The 20,951-nt window shown below is 34.5% G+C and overlaps 1 protein-coding gene across 1 annotated transcript; it reads left to right on the top strand.

Annotated features, from left to right (window-relative positions):
- Positions 1-15,493: 15,493 nt before the first annotated feature.
- LOC135143439 (uncharacterized) lies at positions 15,494-16,249 on the top strand. The gene is made up of 3 exons (XM_064075305.1): positions 15,494-15,790; positions 15,853-15,948; positions 15,998-16,249. Exons 1-3 carry the CDS (start codon positions 15,494-15,496, stop codon positions 16,247-16,249), a joined length of 645 nt encoding a protein of 214 aa, XP_063931375.1.
- The last annotated feature ends 4,702 nt before the right edge of the window (positions 16,250-20,951 follow it).

Here is a 20,951-nt window from a genome sequence, read left to right as displayed (position 1 = left end):
TTAGGTAGGAATCTAAGATGTAGACTAGATTTGTTACGACCCGACACCAGGGCCGTAGATGTTTGTAAGGCAGGCTTGCAGCAAACGTGGCGTAAAAAGCAAGCTCAGGCAGTTAAACATTATAAAGGTAAGCGATCCCAACAATTTCATGTCAATGATACTGTTCTAGCACGTGATTATCGCCACGCCAAGCCAGCTTGGTGTGCAGGCAGCATTGTCAAGGTGTTAGGGCCGCGCACCTATTTAGTAGAAATAACGGAAGGTTATGTGTGGAAACGACATATAAATCAGCTGTTAGTCAATAGGGCACTACGGAATGTACAAGATAAGAATGTAGATATTGAGGATAAGAACTATGTAGAGGATAGAAAAATTCTTTTAGATTGTAAGATTGATAAGGACGTGCAGGATAATCAAACAGAGTTGTCAGAAGAAAGCTCTTTAGTCACAAAGCTGAGACGTCGTAGTCAATTGAAACCGCCAGACCGTTTCCGAAACTAAGGAGATTTCTTATATTTTTTTTTAAGGGGAGAGTAATGTGGTGTAGGTAGTTGCATAGGTGTGGGCGCACGCAGTGCGGAGCATGCGCTACAGCAGACAGAGCAATGATGGCCGTCGAAAATAGCGTTAAGTTATAGAAGTTGTGTTTCTTTTTATTTGTACATATCGCGGGTATTAAATAAGGCAAGGAAACTATGGAGTTTTATTTAAGAAACACTACACTTGCAAAGAAAGAAAACCAATTTTAATTGATCAACCTTGCAATATACATGTATACAATAAGTATATAGGAGGGGTGGATCGAAGCGATTAAAGTATTGGGCTGAATCGAATAAATATTAGAGGCAAGAAGTGTTACTTCCTGTTAATTGCACAAATGCTAGATTTAGCTGTCCAAAATACTTGGTTATTGCATAAAAAAGTACAAAACGGAAAAGTAGATCATCTAGCATTCCGAAGAAGAATCGTTTTAGCAATAACTGCCCTAAGTAGAAAGCTTACCAGCTTTATCCCTAACGTCATTATAGTACAGTTTGTTCTTTTATTAGTCGAGAAAAATAAATTCATACTAGGTGTTTGCGGGAAAACAAAGAAAATATGGACAAATTACGATTCAAGTAAGTAATTCAGTCATACATCTTGAGTTACGACCTCTTCCATGTAAATTCTTGTCGTTATGTCAATTGCAATGGTAGTGGAAAATCTGCGTTACCGTACGGTAACACTGGGCAATAAGTAAAGTAAAGTGTTATTTTTTTCCTTCACTTCTTAGAAGCGGATTTACTCTTGAAGAGGCATTGCAGATGATATATGAAGACGAAAATAACACTGACAAAACACCTTCTATTTATATTTGTCCTCCAGAACCTAATATTGCCTCCGATGAAGACTCAGCCGATTCGGATAGTGGCGGTCTGGCAGACAACTTGACAGGAAGACAACTATCTGCTTCTGCAGAAATTCGATGGGCGGAAAAAAATATCAAACATAGATTTTCGGCGATGAATTGTCCGGACTCTTTTAAGAAATTATGGTATAATTACGCTATAATTATCATTTTATTAGAGTACTCGTTCAATTACCGGTTTTTAGTGACCGAAATTCGTCAATATGCCACAGTACACAATTAAAGAAAAAGTGGAAATGCTCGCTGACGGATACATTAAAGGCTTATCGACAACAGAAAAATTACGCAAAATTTTGATGCAGCATACCCACATCGTCCTATACCCGGCAAGAGCACAATTTAAAAATTTTATGGCAGATTTATAAACACAGGTTTTCTCGATCGTGGACATCACAAACGCAATTTGAGTTATGAAGAAGAACAAACACGTCTGTTGCGCTTACTCGCAGAAGTCCCATCTGATTTTGACAATGATGACGAAGATGTATCTCCGACAGAAGACATTCTGGAAGTAAGAGGTCTAGATACCTACACAGAATAAAGTGATGAGGAGCTCGAAGTGACTCCAAGACCAAGAAGAGAATCGAGGGTTCCCTCATTTGTGGGCAAAGATGGAACTACGATTTGGAAAAAACAACGTCCTTTGCAGTAAGAACTCGAAAATGTAACATAGTTTTACGTTCGCCAGGAGTGAGATCATTGTGTCAGCAAAGCTGAACATAATTTACCTATGCTGTTATTTGATCATTTAATAACGAGCGATCAAATAAAAAACACCTCTAGTTACTTCTCGATGCTCAAATGTTTTCTGGACATATAGCGTAACTATCGTCGCAATAATAATTTCAGGTTAGATCGATAATTCGAATTGTGACAAGATATACAGATGAGAGCAATGATAGACAGTGACGGCTCATCAGGGACGGCAGGGTCGGCCAGGCGGTACCAAATAATTTGAGAAATAAGAAGACAATTTTTTTTTGAAAATCCAAATTTTTTATTAGCATTTTTGAAAAACTAATATGGTAAAATGAACTATAATTTATAAAAATTAAAACATCAATAAACATAAATAAATAAAAATAATTACTATGAATTTCTAATAATGAAGACACAGTTTAATGTTTTAAATTCATCCCACAGAGAAACCATTTTACTATGTCAAATGCTATATAGACACGGGCCCGGCCGGCCGATGCGTTGAAAAATTACCAACAGTAATCTACGAGCTACGACTTTTGTTTTCCGATCGGTATAGCGTTCCGTTAAGGGTGGCGTCTGGTTCGGTTTCGCCCAATACTAAATACATTGAAAACATCGTCGTAGTTTCCGGAATTGCATTTTTAAAATACTGAAATCTCCAACCAAGTCAGAATCTAAGTAAACCTGTATTCTGCTACCGCATCACAGCTCGTTTAATGCCGATTTCTCGTTTCAATAGATTTTGACTTTTCGCGAGTTAGTTACCTCAGTCGTGGATTTTTTAATATTATAAATGGTATCAAAAGAAAGCTGACACTTTTCCCCAGGGGACCTCCTATCTCAGAATGCAAAAAACTTCAGCACTTCGTCAAAAAATGCATCAATGTGCCGGTTAAAATGTGATGTAAAAGTTGTTCAACTTTATAATTTTTTTTTGTAAAAACTGCATACTAGATATGAAAATAAATATGGAGGTCCCCTGGACTGAAGTTTGTTAATTCGAAATATAATTTTTTTAAAGCGATATATGTCATATTTTTAAAATGCAACTCCGGAAACCGCGACGATGTTTTCAATGTATTTAGTATAGGGCTAAACCGAACCAGACGCAACAATTCTGGCGTGGATTGAAACACCCAACATCGGCCGATAGCGCTCTGGCCGATCTTGCCGCAGACGCAGTCGACACCATCGATGCGGCGCGCTCGTTTCTACTTATCGCTCTTTTATTTTATTCACTTCCATATTTACAGTTTTTCATTATCCTTAATTAATACCTTAATGTAAATACAGGATTGTGAATTATAAATCATTAAAAACTGATTAACGAATTATGCATATCAAGCATAAAGTTTCAAAATTTAAGAAAGTCGTTAATAGTGTAATTTAGTTGGGTAAAACTGGATGATTCAAACAATACTGCAATCTTTTTATCAATCAGTTGATCACATATATCTTAATACGGTAGATTCCTAACTGTAAAGTGTTGAAATTATATTCGTCTCCTGTAATAAAAAATACTTTACATAAAATAGTCCGTGAATTTCCGTGTAGTTTCCACCCGCGGTCGGCCGGCCGGCTCGGTTGAAGCAATCGAACGTACTTGGACGATTAGTAAACCGAAGATGAACGAACGATGAATATTTTTTAACAGTGTTGGTTGGACGTTGCAAGAAGCGCTTGATTAAATTGGTAAATAATTAAATATACTTATATTAATTTTGTATAAAAATTCACGATGGACAATTTTCGCAATATAGTTGACACGAATGGCGAATGGTGAATTATTTATTAATACATAAATTTAAAGAATTAACTTATGGCGATAAAGTTTTTGTAAAGCAACATTAATGATCAATTTGATTTAAACGAAGCTTGGTCATAATCGTGCATTTTCTAAAACACTCTACTCTAAATAGCCTTGGTGAGCTGACATCGAAACACGTAACAAATTATTTTGCTGGTATTGTTTATTATTTTCGGAATCCGAGAACCCTTATAATTCTAGTGGTTATGATAATTTAAAAGAAGTTCATTGTGCACTGGCCAAACGCAAAATTTCTAAGGGCATATTCATTTGACTCTAAAATTTAAATTGTTCGGAAAACACAATCTCGCAAATTCATTGAATAATGCCAGACGCGAATACATATATAAATAAATACAATGAAACTGTTCGAGAAAACAGGATAATGGTAAAACATTTAATAAATATGATTATTTTTCTATCAACACAAGAAATGGCATTTCGAGGTAACGACGAAACAAGTGGTTCGGATAATCAAGGCAACTTTAAGGAGTTTGCAACATTTGCTGCAACAATCTAATGTCAAATTTCAACAAATTCATTGATTCTTCTTCTGTTTTCACCGGGTTATCGAAAACAATAATTCAAAATGATCTAATTGATTCAACTTCCAAAATTGTAACCCAAGTAATTCATAAATAAATTAATGTTGCTACGTGTTTTTCGTGGGAAATAGATGAGACTGCAGATATCAGTTGTTTTTTACAAATGTCTGTCATTTTTCGATTTGTTTGCAATTGTAAATTATTAGAACGATTTCTCTGTTTCTTGAATGTTAGTGAAGGATGAACTGCACACGAGATTTTCAGTGTGTGAATGAACAATTTTTCCCATTTTAACATTGAAAAAAAATTAATTGGCCAAACAAATGACGGGGCTGCGGTGATGGCGGGAAAATTGAATGGATTACAAAGAAAAGTTAAAACAATTGAAGCGCAAGCACTTTTTACACACTGTTATGCACACAAAATTAATTTATTGCTGCAAAATTCTTGTAAAAATATTAAAGAATCTAGATTTTTTTTTCAAACGTATCAGGATTTACAGCTTTTTTTACAAAGTCAACCAAACGCACTAATCTCCTAGATAAACTTTGCAAAAAGAGATTACCTGGTAACTTAGAAACTCGCTGGAACTTTAAATCTCGAGCTGTAAAAACTTTATTTGATAACCGAACCAGTTTGATTAAAATATTTTTGATTTTATAATTGAGAATGTATACGACTGGGATGATATATCGATCAGGGAGTCTAATGGTTTAAAAAATATATTAACTGACTTTGAATATGTGTTTTTTTTTTATACTTTCAATTTAATTTTTCTTATACCGATACAGTTTTTTCTATAGTTCAAAATAAATTATCCGACATAACTTACTGTAACGACAGAATTCTGTCACTTCTACCCACTTTAAAAAGAATTCTAAATGAAGATCATTATTTTTCAAAGATATGTTCTGATGTTGAAGAGATTCCTACTTTAAGATTGCTGATATAGCTTCTCCATCTGCGAAACGGCGTAAAACTGATTTAACGAATGACAATGACATTTTATTAACTAAAAAACGTCTACTAATTAGAATTATCCTCATGTTTGGCCGACCCACGTTTTTTTGGCACGAGCCGTCACTGAATTGATAGAAGTCACAGATAGAAGTGACAGAACGAGTTTGACACTCACAGATGTGCAATGTACGATGACGGTACGATGTTAGCTACGCCATATATTCAAAAACCATTTGCGCATCGAGTAGTAACTAGAGGCGTTTTATTTTTGATCGCACGTTACCTTTGCTGAAAAATAGTAATTTACACAACTAGTTCGGGATAGCCTGCTTCCCGCATGAACGCTTGTTTGCGGCACGATCGAAGGGAGCGCCGCGCCGCATTTGCGTGAATGCGAGAAGCAGGTTCACGAACGTGTTGTGTACAATATTTTTTGCAACGAATAAACCTTTAAACTAAAAATATTAACTGTGAGTTATTTATAAACGACATTGACAGCGCCGGCAACACGTCACAATGTTGACACTACCCGAGTATTTTAAGGTTATCATGGCAACGGAAAGTTAAAATGCACGTGTGCGGGAAGTTCGAACTCCCGCACCCTGGTGAATGCGCGAAAGCCATCAAAAAAGATTATGAGTGCAAAAATGTATTGATGAAGGTGGTTTACACTTTGAACACCAAAATGTAACACATCATTTTCCATTTTTCTCTAAGTTTTTGCAATAATAAACCAAGTTTTCGCATTGTGTCATTCTTTATTTTTATGAATATGCAAATCGGTTAACTGACTTTTGCCGCACCCTGTATTCCAAACTTTTTGGAAAATATGGTGACTTAATAACGCACGACACAGTAATTATCATAAAAAAGCAATGGTTTACGCTTTAAATTTAATTCGCACATACGAAAATCCTGAAATGGAAATAGTAAATATTTTAGATAGAAAACATCTTCAACAATTAAAAGAAAAATTAAATCTATAATAAATTCTGTCACATATTTGGAAAAACAAAACATTGCTTTACGTGGGCAACGTACCAAAGCGGAATTAATAGAATCTTCAAACATTAACGAAGGGAATCTTAAGAGAGCTTATGAGGGTTGGAATTGAAACTTGCGGAGATGCCTTAAAGATAAAACATCACTTTGAATCTGCGTCAGCTCGGACTAAGTATATCAGTCCATCAGTTCAAAATGAAATAATCACTTGTGTAGATGAAATTCTTAGCGCCATTGTTGAAGGCGTAAAGAAAAGTAAATTTTATAGCATAATTTTTGACGAAACTACGGCTCTGTGTCAAAACAGCGCAGGTCAAAACAGCGCAAGACAAAACAGCGCGGTCATAACAGCGCTGGGACACAAGAGCGCAGGACATAATAGCGCTGGACAAAACAGCGCATAGTCAAAAGAGCGTTGGATAATAAAGCGCATAGCCAAAAGAGGGTCAGACAAAAAAGCGCTTTATCGTTTATGCTTAGACTGCTTAGAGATTTAGAAACTATAAGAATTAAGGTAATTTCGTGAACATGTACTCCGACAACTAGTAATAGTAATAAAAAAATGGATCTAGAAATAGTGGCCCTGTTCGGTCGATTCATTGTAGTTTATTTGATCTTTTTTAGATAATTACACTGATTTAAATTATTACATAGCTGTCAGACTGTCACCAAAAATAGACTTCGAAAAGTCACAAAAAAATTGCAACATTCTTTTCCACAATGGCCACAGATACCGAGTTGATAGAAACCAAGTTAGCTTCTTGGGGATGTTCAAAAAGCGGACGTAAAAGTGGACTCATCACGGGCGTTGTTTATAAAAGGAAAACCACTCCACATAATCACGCAACCAGTCCTGTAGAAACTGAGGCTTTATTGGTAAAGAATACAATAAGAAAATCGGCTATGGAAAACGATGGCAAACCTAAGACGATAATATAACGTCACAGACTGAAAACGGAAGAATACACTTTTAGCAGAGTTATTGTGTGGTACCACCCGGAGTTCTCGGCCGCTCCGCTCTCGTCGGGTGTTCGGTACCACCCCCAAATTCATTCATCACCGCCCTCCTGGACGAATGGGTGGCGGACGAGAGTCACCAACAACCCGTCAACGGGCACGCGTCGCAAAAATACATAAATATTTTCATAATCAAGTATACACAATGACATGTACATAATATCAATAAATCGTTGTTAAAAGTGCACGTCGTTCCACAAATAATAATCACTACAGTTTCTACAGTTATAGATTATTAATTATTACTTAAAATTTGTTGCTTAAAATTTATTTTTGTAATTATATTAGCAGTATTAGAAATATATTAATTGAGAATTTTTTTATACTCTGTTTAAAATGACTGCGCTGTTGTTGCCGCGCTCATTTGTACAGGCGCTCTTTCGTATTGCGCTGTTTTGTCGAACGCTATTTTGACTCGGCGCTGTTTCGGGCTGTGCTGTTTTGTCCATGGGCTCTTTTGTCCCAGCGCTATTACGTCCGCGCTGTTTTGATACAGAGCCCGAAACTACTGACATCAGTACTGCTACACAAATATCTATTGTACTTCGTTATTTAGATGACGCTAATAATATTAAAGAAGATTTTATTGGTTTTCTTGATTGTCATAAGGAAAATTATGACGATTTTACACGTGAACCTGTTCTTACGGGACAAATATTAGGGCTAACTGTTGTCGATTTCATTAAAAACATCGGTTTGCAATTAAATGTCCTTGCTATAGTCATTGTTTAAACATTTCTATATCAAAAAACAGCAATATTAAAGATATAAGAAATACTGTATGAACAATGAAAGAGGCAATTAGTTTTTTTAAAGCTTCTCCCAAAAGACTTAATGTTTTCAAATCTATGAATAATAATCGGTTAATTAGTTTATGTGAAACAAGATGGACAGAATGACATACATAATTGACGCTTTAGAGTTGATGTCACAATGGAAAGACAATCCTTCTTCCTCGAAAGCTCAAAGATTAACATATTCGTCCCTTACGATCAATTTTATTATGTCTCTTTTTTGTTTGTCGTATTTTCTTAGCTTAACAATCTATTTAAGTAAAATATTACAAAAAAGTCAATAGGTAAAAATTTTGCAAAGTCATTAGTTGAAGAGATTACAGCCGTTTTAAACAACAAAAGGGGCAATCCAGATTCTTGTTTTGAGGATATTTTCATGAACGGAGAAGCAATCCATGGGAAACTAAACAGTCCTTTAGTAATTCCTCGAATTAATGCTAGACAAACACACCGTTTCAATGTACAACATTCTAGCCCTAAAGATTACTACATAATCAGTATTTTTATTCCTCTACTAATAAAAAAATATGATGATTGTCGTCTGCAACTGCTGTGTCCACAAATTCACTTGTACCTGCTATGATTCTTTAATTAAAAATAATATGTGCAAACATCCATTTGACCATCTTGTATCGAAGGCACAAAGGTTTTTCAGAAGTCTGTGAAAATCAGCTGTCAACAAATAAAACATTAACTGAAGAATTAAACATTCAACTACAGACTCTGCACAATGATGACATTAACATGTCAAGTAGTGAGAATTATCTCGATACTGAACTTGCAGACAGAAGCCAAAAATGCGAAAAGCTATTCCAGAAAGCTTAACAATTGTTGCAAGATGAATGATTTTTCGAAATTGGAGGAACTTCTTACGCAGTTCAACGCCCAATGTGTGGAAGAAACTACCAAAATCTACCAAACGAAGAAAATTACAAAAACAAAATTTATTTCCAAATAAATAAATTTCATTACTCTTAACCGTCGCCTCCGTGGATAGTTGAGTTGATAAAGCCCGCCGAATAGCTACCATTGACAAATAACCCAGTAGTTTTACTTTCGCCGTCATTTTCCTTATGAGGGTGCTAGTTATCTTTGAATAAGAGTTCAAATTTGAAATTGGTGCAATTGTTGTTTGTATGCAATTTTAGGAATTTTTAAATAAAAAAATACGATTAAAACACGCAAATGCATTGTATACCATCCCAAAATTTTGCTGCATATTTTCCGCTCTCTAGTTATCATTATTGGTTTTACCCATTTCTAATGCAGTTGTGGAAAGGCATTTAGCATTATGAACATAATTAAAAATACGTTGGGTAACACAATCCAGTAGAAAATGTTAAATGCTCTTTTAACTATACGAATCAATTTGTTTGCTGAAAATAAATGCTGCAAAGACGTTATTATAACAAAAGAAATGTATAACAGAATTAATAATTCTATATACAACGAAGTTGATAAAAACTAATAATGATCAAACTCAAAATGATCAGTTTTGAGTTATGTTTGACTGCAAGCTCTCATTTGTTGACCATATACATAAAGTGGTTACTGATTGCACTAGAACTTTAGCCTTTAGTATCAGAAATTCTAGAGATTTTAGAGATTGTTACACAATTATTCGGCTATATAATGCGCTTATTGAAAGCAAGTTATATGTATTATGCATGCATAATTTGGTATCACCACTACAATACCCATGGAGCTTAACTGGAAGGTATTATAAGAAAATTACTTAAATATATGATTTATCGCAAGGATGGTATGGTGTTTATCCCCGTTTAGAACAACTACATTTTAATGTAGGCCCTAGGAGTCTAATATCTCGTCATCCTGCAATATTTCATCCAACGGCTTCAAGGACAAATGTTGCCAAATTTTCGCCATTGCTTACAATGTGTCGTATTGGTAATTGTGTTCAAACTTGACCTTTTCTCCATATTAAAGGAATTGATTATTCCAAAATTTGTCCATTTTTTTTAATCTATATTTCTTATCTTATTTTCTTCGATAAGGATCTCATGCCGTCTTCAAATTGGAGACGTAGTGATTTTCAGCTGCGGATCGCTGATTCTTATCGCACTGTGGTCTGTAAGTGGGTTTGACCTGTTGACCACTTGACTAATAAAGACATTCAGTATTATTAATTTCGTTTTATGTTTTCGATTTTATTTTGTTTTGTAGAACAGCACAGAAATACATATTTTTTGTAGAAAAATAAAATGTTTTACTTAATACAAGAGCATTTTTTTTTATTACACGGATTATCGAGTGATTTTTGCTCCGCGATGTTGACATCGGCGATTTTCTGGCGACTTCATGAATGATAGATAGCGACAAGACCATTCAAAAACCTGGCAATAGTGCCGACTACCCGATTGTTCAACCAGTAAAAAGTAAAAACCGACTAGTCGGCCGATTGTCGTCAAAATCGGTTCATAAATGCGGCAGACAATGTTTTTTTTTCTATTGCTCTGACTACCTCAAGCGATCATATTCATATTGTCGGCACCTGTGTTTGCTTCATTTATTGGTTTCTCCGTGAAAAAATTAAATTCTATATTTGGGTTTCATATCAGATCTGTTTTCGCTATGTCCCGTACAAAATCCAAAATATGGACATTTTCGAAGATATAAAAGACAGCACAGGAAAAGTAAAATGCAATCAGTGTCAAGCACTAATTTCTCGCGGTGGTGTAGGCAAAATGGCCAATAACTCAAGTATGACTAGCCATATTAAATATAAACACAGTGTGCTAGTGTCTCAAGCGACAGAAAAATAAATAAAGTTCCTTTGTTTTCGAAGGAATGTGTTAAGTTTATTTGGATAATTTTAATATTTAATTTTTTCTGTAGTAACTACTAATAAAAAAAAATAACAGAATTAATTGTATTATTCATACTCGTACGTTGTGGGCATAACCAAAGACTTCAAATGCATATAAGACTTTCTGACACCCTGAATTCTATTATATTTTGTGAAGCAGTTCTGTCAGTAGAAATCGCCGCCATTACTGGTACTTTTCTGTCAGTATAGGCGAATAGTATATCACCTCCAATTTAACCTGCCTCCGCTGAGCTCCTTATGGCCGGCACAATGTGTCGATTTCCATTGTTGAAATTAATTCTGCTAACCTCAAATATTTGGGCTTTAACTAACACCATGGGACGGGAAGTTCAAAGGATTGAAACGGGCATGTGTTTTAGTACGGGAAACAGTCCACGAGAGGCGCTGGCGGCATGTTGTTAAATTTAAAATAATATCTATGAAAATAATAAATAAAAGCGCTTCGGTTAGTTTGACAACAACTTGAAACGTCAAAAAATCTGGCTTTGAAATATTGAAAAATTCTGTGAAAATGAATGTGAAGTTTGAATTTAACGATAATTGTGAACATATGGGGGACATCAAAGAATTTCTAATATCAAAATTCACTGAGTTAGTTTGTTATAATTGGGCCGGTGGTATTAATAAAGTTTTCAGTGGCAAAAATGAACGAAACCACGATCGAAACAACTACGCCATATATATCACAGCCAAGGAATATTACGAAAAAAGAAAAAAAAGTGAGTACAATTGCAACATAACCCGTTGAACATTATGTAAATTCTGTAATTAAAAAAATTAAAGCTAATTTTCTGAAATATGCATGTTTTATTAAAAAATTATGTGGAACAAAAATTATTGAAATAAAAAATAAAATAAAAACCCAGCAAGCTGTAACCCTGGTTAACAACCCACCAGAGGCCGCTGCTTTCTCTGTCTTTTTGTCAGTATAAGGAGTTGCCTACCTACTAAAAATGTATTATTATTACAGTATTATCACAGCATAGATATCAATCAGTAGAGACGGCTCGCCGTTTTTCGTGACCCGTTTTCGTGGGTGGTCGTTCGCATTATGACCGAATGAGGGCGCCCAACTGACGTCTAAAATATTTGAAATTTGGCAGTTTTGTTACAATATTTTTGCCAGACTGCTTTTCCGGTAGAATTGTACAAATGTAATTTTCACAATAAAAGGTAAAATCTTTGTCCGATGAATTTTCATACCGGATCCCTGTTGTGCGCCTTATTCTCTCCCTCGTGTTTGGAATTCTTGGAAAAGATAGTAAACATAACACATTTTTTGTTTAAAAAGTCGTCGCAAACGAACAACAACGGTGGTTATGAATAAAATAAAAACTGTAACAAATCATCGTGTTTATAAATTAAACATGGACTTTTCTTTTTTCTTATTGCGATTCACGATTATACGATTTGAGCAAACTAGACAGTTTGCAATAAATAGCGTACACGAATCAATTTTTGAAATTGTAAATGAAGTGATACTTTTTAAATTGGGTGGCGACATCTAGGAATAGTTTAGGCAACGACCACCCATGACGGCTTAAAATTCGGGTCAGAAAGAACAAAGGCGCCGACACGAGCTGTCTCTACTGATTGTTATCTATGCTGTGGTATTATCATGGCCAACTCAATCTAACTCCGCTGCGCTTCATACGGCCGTAACTAAATGGGCCTTTGATTGATTCGGCTAATCTAAAAAACCATCCGGCAATTGACTCCATCTATTACATATTCGTTTAACTAATTTTCGTTCGTTGATTGGAAACGCTATTTTTGTCAATTTTGATGGGAAAAATACTGCATTTGAAAAGTTCATTGAACACTAATTTTAAATAAGAATCGAAACTTTTCCTATATTTTTTGAAAAAATTAAAAAATTGGAAGAAAGTGTTTAATTTGTGGCAAAAACAAAAATATTTTTTTAAATTCCCAGTAATTTTGAGTTGCGGATGGAAGCTATGGGTAAATTTTGCGATAATTACGTATACTGTATTACTAATTAAAGATTTAAAAGAAACATCAACATAAAATGTGATCTTTCTTATACACTTTGAGGCAATAATTTAGATTCCTTTGACAGTTAACTAACACTGTATTTATACTTATCAGATATCTCGAAAATTAAACAAAGTAGTGTGGTGCGCAACAACCTTTTGGTGAAAACTGAATAAATAATTTTGGAAATAAAAATCGGCTAATTAAAGGAGCAGTACCTTCTAAATTTGTATGTAAAGGAGAAGGTTTTCATTAATCTCCTATTAATTTGAATTTTAGGATGTTTGTGGCAGAAATAACTTCGCTAATAAACGAGATAACAACGACATCTTAGTTCAAAGCAATATGGTTTGCATCGAGAGTGAGAACAATTCAAAATTCGTACAAATAAACTTATACAATTACACAAAAGGAAGTTGAGGATCTCAGATATCATTATAAAATTCTAAATTTGAAGTTGAAAAGAATGACCCAAAAATATCTAAACTGTTTAGGCGAATTAAGGAATCTTCAGGTTGAAAATGAGAAAAGTCTAAATTCAAAGTTGTTAGATGATATCTCCAAAGCCGCGGAAAACAATGATGAAAAAGCCATATTTCTTTTGGACGTGGTAAAAAATTATAATAAAAAAGTACCTCGATGGTCGGCAACATCTGTCCATTTATGTACCGTTTGGAGATTTTGCTCGTCAAAAGAATATGAATTATGCAGAAAACATTTGGCCAAATTACCATAAAAAATCACAATCTTACGTTATTTGGGGCCTTTTAGCGGAACCTCAGCGCTAATCAAAGAAAGATTAAATTCCGAAATTTCCAGTTTAAAAAAACCAGTCGAACGTATATGTTCGTTGATAATCGATGATATGTCAATCAGAGAAAAGATGTTTTATAGTCGATCCGAGGATCGCATCTATGGTTTAAACAATTGCAAAAGTCAAAATGTAGGCGAACATGTACTCGTAGATCTAGCTAACAAAATGTTATGTTTTGTGATTCATGGATTGAGCACCCGATATACAATTCCTGCAGGCAACTTTTACATAGCAACTTATCCGCAGAGACATATCATTCGAGTACTGTGAACGTTTTGGAACTCCTTACCTCTTGTGGGTTTATTGTGCTAAGAATCGTAACAGACGATTTCTCCGCATATGTCAAACTTTTCAAAATTCTTTGTAATGGTACTCTTTCAAATTCTATTCCTCACCCATTTTTGACCCCAATGCCTTTATTCTTAAGTTTTGATTATTGTCATGCGCTAAAAAATGTGAAAAATTTATTTCTGCAACAAGAGATGAATTCAAATGCAGGTTCTTCCGAGTATTTAAAAAAAACTATATGGCCTTCAACAAAAAAACGTTTATTTCCTTCGAATTTTGAAAAGATGAATATTTTACGCGCAATTCAAATTTTTTCACCATCTGTAAGTTCTTCTTTAAAATTTTTACAAGAGAATGGTCACCCCAGATTCCAAGGTGTTGATGCTACTGTTCAATATATTGAGACAATATACGTTTTCTTTCAATTACATAATGTAAGTAGTAAGTACTAAAAATTACTACGTTAACTCATTAGATAGTACTGTTGTCCCGTATGTAAATACGAGTATTTGTGCTGAACGCTTAAACTGGTTGAACGTTGCGTTTCCAGATTATATAAATGACATCCAAAATTCATCGTTAGCTGTTGGTTTACAATAAGCGAATTTTCGCGACTAACTAAGTAAGTTACGGTATCTTATTACGTGTAACATTAACATTTTCGCTTTGGAAAGGTATCAGAGGAGAAGGTGTTGTGACGTCATATCGACCTTACCATGAACATACTGGCACCAACGGCCTAACGTTGCATGTATCTCGCGGTAACCAAATGTAGATCTGTCAAATGGGTCTAATGTGTTTCAAGTTTTGTTAGGTTATTTTCTTTGCCGCCTAATAAATTAATTTGCGTTCTGAGACTGATTGAGTGTTGATGGTGCAATTTTATATTAATTTGTGAAAAAAAAAAATGTGTTCGTCAACAGAAGGTCAACTTATTAAAACAAGTTTTAACACTAATTAATGTCACAAGTTGCATTTTGTAGACATGATAGTTGAACCAGAAGCTAATGAAGAAGAGAACTTGGTGGAGATTTCTATAAATAGTAAGGGAGAAGACTACTCGTGTGTAGTCCCATTACATATTGCCCAGATTCTATTAAATGGTACTTTTTATAAATCTCATTTAAAGATTAGTTTATTTGTTTTCACTTCTTCCAGATCAGGAACGAGCCGATGCGTTTATCGAAGACCATATTGAAAATGTTACAAATAATGGAAACGACGACGATATTGAAAATGTTACAAGTAATGAAAACGACGACACACAACTTGCGAATGTTTGGTATACCAAAAGCAGACCCACAGTAAAATGTATGACCGCCACCAGCAAATTGTTGGAGCTTCGATTAAGATTAAAGGACAACTTTAATGACAAAAAAACTCATAAGGAAACCTTATGGCAACAAATTGTCAAAGAAATGCGCGAAGCAGGGTTTAATGTGGACGCAAAAAAATGTAAACAAAAATTCGCAAATTTGCAGAAAACTTATATTAAGTGTAAAGACCATAGGCGCAAAACAGGCACTGAACGAATTAATAATCCCCCATTTTATTTTGAGCTGGATGCGATTTTAGGGGAGAAACATAAATGTCATCCTCAAAATTTACAAGTAAAATGCACCACATTGGAGAAACTCTTAAATATTCTTGTATATGTTATGGTATTTTGCAGGACACTGAAGGTGAAGACTCCAGTACTAGCATTTATGACGATCCCACACCAAGTACAAGCAGTACTACCATGGCAAGCACTGATAGTCAAGTAAAGGTATAACTTCATTCATCAGATTTTCTAAATATGTACTGTTTGTTTACAGGAAAAGATAGGCATTAAAAATCGATTTAAGAAAGTAAAGCATGGTATTAAACCAAAAACATCCAACCAAATATATCTAGAATTCTTAACAAAACACTTACAACAAGAAGCACAGGATCGCAATCAGCATTTTGCAGCAATGCATACGCTGTTCACAGAGCAAACTCGTCAGAGAGACCGAATGCTGACAATCCTAGAAAAAATGACCAAAAAACGAAAACGCGAAATGGATTCCAGTGAAGATGAAAATTAAAACAGAAACGATTTTAAAGACAATGTTATTTCCTTCGTTAGAATTTATGTTTTGTTGTTTTTAATACATATTGTATCTATCTTTTCTTATTTTCTATAATATATATTATACATTGTTTAATAATTCTCTAGCTATTTGGTTCCTTTTGAGTTGTGCTCTTCGAGTTTCTTCATCATTGTCTTCTGCAATGAACTCTTGTACGTTAACATCTTCATGGAGCTCATCTTCCCACTGATCTTTATTCATGTAGCAAAAATTATGTAAAACGCATGCAGCAGTGGTTATTTCAATAGCTTTGCTAATGGAGTAGGTGTTAATGAATATTACTCTCCTAAATCGACCTTTAATGCGGGCAAAAATATGTTCGACCACAACACGATCAGCACTCAAATGATAGTTGTGCTGTCTTTCAATTCTATTTAAAGCTGGTCTACGCTTACAGGGTGTCATCATCCACATTTTTAATGGAAATGCACTATCTCCTAATATATGACATTCTTCATTAGGAAAATAGAACTGCGAACCATGTGTTGCAATGTTTTGGACAAATGTTGAGTTCGAAAAGACCTATAAGTTACACTTGAGGTTCAACTTCCATAATTTCAAAAATATAAATTACTCTGGAATCATGTGCCGATCCTGGGAATCCAATAAAAACGTAAGTCAAAATTTTTTCAGCAGTAGATATCACCATGGCATTAATAGAATGTCTAAGATATCTATTAACATAACTGTCATGTTGAGTATGTGGCACGACTTTTATATCTATCTGGCTACCATCAATAGCACCCAAAACATCTAAAGAAAAACATGAACATGAATCATTTTGAAATATCAAACAATTTAAAAATTTACTTGGATAATGAGTAAAACCGTTTATTACATGTTCTACCTCTTCATCAGTTCGAGGCCAAAATATGTATTTCTTTATTTTTAACATAATATAAAGCAAAGCATTCACTATATTCATTGCAGTTGATGGAACAATTCCAAATCTTTGCCCAATTGACAATAAACTTTCTTGGGTTGCCATATATGTTAAAAACGTAAGCAAAGCCTTCTCAGGTGGTATTGGTAAATTACCCCCGTGATATTTTTTCCTCATTAACTTATGGTTGTCATTTTCCAGAACAACATTTAATAAGTTTAAAAACGTTGACTTTTGTATTCGAAAAAACCGAAAAAACATGATGTCATGGTAATTTCTTAACCAATCTTCTTCAATCGGCCCTTTGTAATAGGTTTCACGTAATTTTATATACAAATTTGTGGCATTTGTTTTATTGAGAATCCAGTTACACGACAGAAGTTCATCAGCATCAAAAAAGTACTGTTCACATAAATTAATTACGCTGAGTGGCTCCATTTTCCACCAAAACTTTAATGCTGCACAGTTTTTGCAAATTGCAAGGTTATATTTTCTTACGTTCTTGTCACACTTCTTGACAGTCAATCATATTACATTATTTTCGTGATAATCGTCGCAGTATGTTGATTACGTCATTGTCATTAGGTGGGGATGTTACCAGTATCATACTTTTCAGTTACAGAAAGTTAGTCGCGAAAATTCGCTTAATGTTTAACCAAAGAAAGTGCACATGCATTGGTTTTCACTGCAAAAAGCACCTATCTTTGTATTCAGTCCCTTTTGCAGCAATCAAGTTTTTATTATGTATTAACCAGGGCTTTTAGTTCTGACGCTGTTGAAGGAATGTTTTCGCATATCCGACTTAAAGGAGGATCTAATGATGCAACCGATGCAAGAGCTGCAGAATATGCTTTAAGTCAAATTTTACGTTGCGGTTTAAATCATCCAGTTCGTCCAATACTGCAGAAAGTGTTAATTATGTCAGTTCTGCAACACTAGAAAAAAATAGAAACAAGAATTCTATTTCGCTATTTGACTTCTGTGATCCGGAGTTCATATTACCATTAGAAAAAATTCGAAATTCAAGTGAACCAATAATGAATTTAGATAAGACTATATATATATATATATGCGGCATCTGTTGCTTTTTTAGCAGGATACATTGTAAAGAAAATCACTGACAAATTTCAGTGCGATACTTGTCTGATTCCCATATTATATTTATCAACTACCGGCCCTCTTCTACGCTTGATTTATCTTCAAGATCACGGCAGACTGACCTACCCAAATTTTCAATTTATAAGTCTTATAAAATCTTTGGAACATCTTGCGATAGAAATTGGAGCATTTTTAGATCAACTATATACTTGCCCACAATTATTTAAAATTTTAAATCCTCATTTAATTCAAAATCTTCTTTTGATCTGCAATAAACATAAACACAGCATTTCCAAACTGATCATTAATCTGTGGATGAAACCAATTTTAAATAATATTTGTGTACAAAAAAACGATTGTGTGAGAAAAAAAAATCTGTCACCAATAAACCCATTAGTAGAAAGGTTTTGAAATTATAGTGTTGATTTCACATTGTTAGTAATCCGGTTTTGTTACAACATCTTCAATTACCTTTTATTTGTGGTTCCAGCTTATTCTTTGGGTTGACTTCTATGCAATCAGCCCCGTGAGCTTTGTTTTTAATTGTTCAATCAAATCTTTTTTCGAAAAACCTAGAATACATACCTAGTTTATTATTTTGTTGATTTTACTGTTTATTTTGTGTTCATTCGAATTATACATGCTTCTTTTGTCCGCCTTTTGTTCCCTTTTTCCATGTTTTTGACACTTGAAAATTAAACGTCAGTCAAAATTATACAAACTTTTATCGATAGATGGAGTCAATTGCCGGATCGATTTTTGAGGTTATCAGAATCAGTTTCACCAATGAAACTTGTAATGTTACGGCCGGACACGAAGCGAAGCGAAGTGTCAATGGAGTTGGCCATGATATTATCAATGACTAACACCATCTATGGATACACATTTTTCTTACTATGATTGACATAGCAAACATTTGTATTTCAAGTGTCAAAAAGACACAAAAATGTTAATATCCATCTAACGAACATTTACAGTACTAATGAACATATGGAAAAGCATAAATCCAAGATTGGAAAACAAAACTCCTTGGTGATGTGCGGAATAAAAATGAAATGGTAAATTCAAAAACTGTTCAGCTCTTCCATCCATTGGGAAAATCATGTAAGAATGTAAACATATTTGAAAAAAAAACACATCCAAAAATAAGAACGGACAACTGAAACTAAATAATAATACGTCTGGAAAAAGATCGCCGTTATCGGCAATATTTTGACTAGAATTGGAACAATAGGGACTAGCAAAGAAGACGCATCAAAAGAAACCCTTCTAAGTAATTCTGATAGTGATAGTCGTTACATGCGAGGAAAAGAAAAGCCATCCAGACCGCTAACGACCGCCACCTTGAAAAAATGACGCATCAGGACAAATTTTTGGCATTATTTGAAGCCATGGTTAAAAAGTTGTGAATTACGATCTTTCCATGTTAACACGTTATGCGCCACCATACGAAATTAAAAAATGTCCCCGTGGGCCATCATAGGATTTTGCGTTATTCTCTAATGATTAACATTCATTTTAAGCAAAAAAAAGCATCAGTTTTGATGCACCTGACCCATTTGGCAAAAATGCATATCCAAATGCATTTGGGTCTGGTCCAAATTACAGATCCAATTTGTGTAAGTACGTATCTCAACGCATTCTCACTAGAAGTGACCGAAGGCTCAAAAAGCATTTTAAATGGAAAACAGAAGACATGACAGCTGCCGTAGAAGCTGTTAAAAGTAAAAAAATGAGTGTAAATGAAGCAGCCAAAACATTTTCTATCCCTAAAACTACTGTACTAAGAAAAATAGCAAACAAAAACAAGGTTTCAAATCGAAGTAACTATTTAATAGGAAGATAACCTGATTTACCAGAAGATGTTGAAAATGATCTCATACAGCACATTTAACATTTGGAAAAATTGTTTTATGGATTAACACGCAGTGGACTCATGAAACTAGCATTTGAAGTAGCGGAAAAAAATAAAAGAACAACTAGATTAAAAACCGAGAAAAAATTAGCTGGAAAAGAATGGTATGCAGGCTTTATGAGAAAACATCCTCAACTAAATTTGCCTGCACCAGAAGCTACTTCTCTTGCCCGAGCCGCTGGCTTCAATAAAGTAGTTGTAAACGCTTTTTTTGATGTGTGTGAGAAAATTGTTAAAGAAAACGCTTTGACTGCAGACAGGATCTTCAATGCAGACGAGACTTCTCACACTGTTGTTCAAAAACAATAGAAGGTGATTGCGGAGAAAAGCAAACATCAAGTAGGTGCGATTACATCTTCCGAAAGAGGACAAAACGTTACTGGCACGTATGCTATGAGCGCAAGTGGTGTATATGTGCCTCCCATGCTTATTTATGCGAAAAAACGTATGAACGACAGTTTGACATTTCGAGCACATCCTGGAACCATATTCATTATGTCAAGACAAAGGCTGGATTGACATTGATGTCTTTTACCATTAGTTGCAACATTACATAAACCACGTAAAACTTTCCAAAAACAAAAATGTATTGCTTATATTGTTGGATGGACATAGTAGTCATATCCAAAGCATGAAAGCTATAGAATTGGATAGAAATTGTGGAGTACTTATGCTTTCGCTTCCAGCACATTGCACCCATAGAATGCAACCTCTCAATGTTGCATTTTTTAAACCTCTTAGTACCTACTTTTCACCAGCAA

The sequence above is a fragment of the Zophobas morio genome, unplaced genomic scaffold (assembly GCF_036711695.1).
Source record: "Zophobas morio isolate AGI-343-1 ecotype UQ-CSIRO unplaced genomic scaffold, CSIRO_AGI_Zmor_V1 ptg000058l, whole genome shotgun sequence".
Taxonomy (NCBI): domain Eukaryota; kingdom Metazoa; phylum Arthropoda; class Insecta; order Coleoptera; family Tenebrionidae; genus Zophobas; species Zophobas morio.
Note: the sequence above shows the minus strand (reverse complement) of the source record. Positions and strands in the feature narration are given on the sequence as shown.

Excerpts from the sequence above, each read along its gene's own strand:
- LOC135143439 (XM_064075305.1), top strand. The coding sequence starts at position 15,494 with ATGACCGCCACCAGCAAATTGTTGGAGCTTCGATTAAGATTAAAGGAC. Across the intron at positions 15,791-15,852 it reads GTCATCCTCAAAATTTACAA|GACACTGAAGGTGAAGACTC; the intron begins GTAAAATGCACC and ends GGTATTTTGCAG. Across the intron at positions 15,949-15,997 it reads GCACTGATAGTCAAGTAAAG|GAAAAGATAGGCATTAAAAA; the intron begins GTATAACTTCAT and ends GTTTGTTTACAG.